At 61.8% G+C, this 3441-nt stretch overlaps 1 protein-coding gene across 1 annotated transcript; it reads left to right on the top strand.

The window, feature by feature from the left end:
• Positions 1-138: 138 nt before the first annotated feature.
• ETH_00035875 (uncharacterized protein) lies at positions 139-246 on the top strand (the record flags this gene model as incomplete). Its single annotated transcript, XM_013380257.1, has 1 exon — positions 139-246. The coding sequence occupies one exon, from the start codon at positions 139-141 to the stop codon at positions 244-246; it is 108 nt and encodes a 35-aa protein (XP_013235711.1).
• Between the last annotated feature and the right edge of the window lie 3195 nt (positions 247-3441).

Consider the following 3441-nt stretch of genomic DNA (forward strand, 5'->3'; position numbering starts at 1 on the left):
GAGCAGCAGCCCGTCGACCCCAGGCCCCTCTCATTGGCGGAGCCGTCGCCACCTAGCCAGTTCTACGAGCAGCAGCAGCAGCAGCAGCAGCAGCTGCAGCAGCAGCAGCAGCTGCAACAGCAGCTGCAGCAGCAGCAGATGGAAGACAATAATCTAGACACTGAAGAAGAGGCCTCAGAAACAGTCGAGACTGTCTCAGTCCACACAGAGACTCCAGTGTCTATCCTACGCAGCGAGGCCTCCTGAAGCTTTGCTGCTGCAGCTATCATGGCAGCAGCAGCAGCAGCAGCAGCAAAAGCAGTGCAGCAGCACCGACGGCAAAAGCGTGTCCAGAGAAGACTAATCCTGCACCGACGGCGAATGCGTGCAGCAGATAAAATAGCCAGCTAGCTATCTGGCTAGCTAGCTCTCTGGCTAGCTGGCTATCTAGCGAGCTAACTAGCCTTCTGATTAGCGAGCTGGCTAGGTATCTGGCTAGCTATCTGGCTAGCTAGATGGCTAGATAGATAGCTGGCTAGCTGCCCAGCTAGCTGGTTAGCTAGCTAGCTGGCTAGCTGGCTAGCCAGCTGGCTAGATGCCTAGCTAGCTGCGTAGCTGGCTAGCTGTCTAGCTAGCTAGCCGGCTAGCTAGTTGACCAGCTAGTTAGCTGCCTGGCTAGCTAGCTACCTAGCTAGCTGCCTAGCTAGCTGGCCGCCTAGCTAGCTAGCTACCTAGCTAGCTGTCTAGCTAGCTGGCTGCCTAGCTAGCTAGCTGCCTAGCTAGCTAGCTGCCTAGCTAGCTAGCTAGACAGCCAGCTAGCTAGCTAGCTAGGTAGAGGGCTCACAGGGGGCCCCCAAGCTCGCCTTTGGCCCTTCTAGATTTCTAAAGTCCTAAAAGTCTCCCCAAGGGATTTAAATAGCCAATAGGGGCCCCCAAACTTCCGTATGAAGCTCATTGTACCTTTCCTACCCCTTGGGGGCCCCTGCGGGTCTTCTAAGGGGCCCCTCTAGTCCCTTGGGGGCCCCTCAAGACCATTCTGGGGGCCCCGAAAGGGCCTCCTAGGGGCCCCTAAAGGGCCTTATGGGGGCCCTTAAAGAGCCTCAAGGGGGCCCCTACAGGGCCTTCTGAAGGCCCCTAAAGGGCTTCCTGGGGGCTTGTATCCACTTGCGGCCCCTTGGGGTCCTTGGGGCCCCCAGGGGCCCCTGGAGCTGCTGCAGCTCCAAAAAAACGATTTCAGGGGGCCCCAAAAGACGTCCCCAGGGGGCTCCAGAAGACGATCCCAGGGGACCCCAAAAGACGATCCCAGGGGGCCTCAAAAGACGATCCCAGGGGGCCCCAAGAGTCGATCCCAGGGGGCCCTTAATAAGCGATCTTGGGGGGCCCCAGGGGTGCCCCACAGCTGTGGGGCCCCGTGGGGCCCCCAGACTCCCAAAAGGGGCCAAAGCGCATTCACAAGAACTGAGGAGGGGTCCCCCCAACGGGGGCGAAGGGCCAAGGATAGAGGTTTAGGGTTTAGGGTTTAGGGTTTAGGGAGCGCAGAGGGGGATGAAGACATGCAAAAGAGATAGGGACAAATACAACTGGGCCACTGGTCTCCTAATGAGGCCCTGGGGCTGCAGATTAGTTTGGGGCCCCCGTGGTTTTGGGGGCCCCCTGGGGGCCACCCGAGAGAGCCTCTGTGGACCCCAAAGGGCCCCCACCGCTAGGGACCTTAAGGGGGCCCCCAGCGTGAAAGAACCCTCGGGGGCCCCCTTTATGAGGCCCCCCTTGGGGGCCCCCAGCATGCAGTGGCCCTAAGGAGCCCTCAGTGGTTGCTGAGGGGGCCCTAGGGAACCTCCGGGGCCTCCGGGGGTCCCTGGGGGCCCCGAGGGGCCCTCTGGGGGACCCAGAAGGTCCCAGGGGGCCCCGGGGGGCCCCAGGAGACCTCGGGAGTGGGGCCCCCCAAGGACCTGAACCCCAGAGAGTTTGACTTTGTAAGCAAACTATCCGCCATGGTAAACCCTAAACCCTAAACGCTGAACCCTAAACCCTAAACCCTCAGCCTAAGGCCTCTGGCGAACTGGCTCTCCCCAGGGAGTGAGGTCACCTGGGGGCCCCTGGGCACCAGCTGCTTAATTATGAGGGTTTTTTCCTTTAAAGTATTTAATATTCGATTCAAAATACCATTAACTGCAGCACAAAATATATATCTCCAGCTTCGGCTGCAGTTTACCCCCAATTGCGGGCCCCAGGGGCCCCCGGGGGCCCCCAGTGGCCCCTAACAAGGTCACCGCCCAAGACTCTCGGGGGCCCCCTGGGGCCCCCTGGGGGCCCCCGAAGAACACAAGAAAGGGGGGGCCCCCGAACATAATTATGATTGGAAGTTTACTTATAAAAGAGGTGTAAAGACACCCTAGCAGTCTGATTGGGGCCCCCGGGGCCCTCAACAAGTCCAAACAGCCTCAGCTGGGGGGGCCCCCCAACCCCCGGGGGCCCCTTAAAAGAAGCAAGAGAAGAGGGGCCCCCTACAGGGAACTGGGGCTCCCGGGGTCTTAGCTGTAGCTCGCCGCAGTCACAGCTGTCTGCCTTATAAGCCTTATGAGTATAACGAGGGGCTCCCCAGGGGGGCCCAAGGGGGGCCCCCAGGGGGGCCCCCACGGGGGCCCCCGGAGGGGACCCAAGGGAGGCCCTCAAAGTGACTTACAAGCCAACATACAGTTTCGGAAAGTGCTGCTGCCCATGCTGCTGCTGCCAGGGCTGCTGCTGCTGCCGCTGCTGCTGCTGCCGCCACCGCGGGAAGGTTTTGCTGCAGATGCCACGCTGCTGCCGCGTGGGCCTGCTGCACTAGCAGCAGCGCTAAACCCTAGAGAGGGGCCCCCGGGGGGCCCCCCCTTAGGGTTTGGCTTTAATTTGGGGCCCCCGTGCTCAGTAGCTTTTATTTGGCCTCAGGCTTGCTTCCCTGCTGCTGCAGCAGGTGCAGCAGTAGGAGCAGCAGCAGCAGCAGCAGCAGCAAACGGGTTGGGAGGTCCAAGAGGCCCGCAGGCGCCGCTAACCAGACCCGCAGCCAACTCTTCCGAACAACTCAACCAGCAGCAGCAGCAGCAACAGCAGCAGCAGCAGCAGCAGCAAGGGCAGACAACTGCAGCAACAGGTGCTTTCCATACTCCTGTAATGCTGCGCGAGTCAATAGATCTTCTCTTTGGGGGCCCCCCAGCCGAAGCGCAGGTGCCCCCAGGGGGCCCCTTAGGGGGGCCCCAAAGGGGGCCCCTGGAGGGGCCCCTAGGGGGGCCCCCAGGGGGGCCCCCAGGGGGGCCCCCCAGGTCCCGTTTGTTTATAGATTGCACAGCTGGAGGCGGCGGCCACTCAGCAGCCATAGCGCAGAGGCTGAGCCCCCAGGTGCGGTTTGCTGCTGCTTGGGGGCCCCCATAATGCATGCAGGGGCCCCTTAGGGGCCCCCACGGGCCCCTGGGGGCCTCAGGGGCC

Source organism: Eimeria tenella, genomic scaffold, assembly GCF_000499545.2.
Source record: "Eimeria tenella Houghton genomic scaffold, Eth_scaff4675, whole genome shotgun sequence".
Classification (NCBI taxonomy): Eukaryota; Apicomplexa; class Conoidasida; order Eucoccidiorida; family Eimeriidae; genus Eimeria; species Eimeria tenella.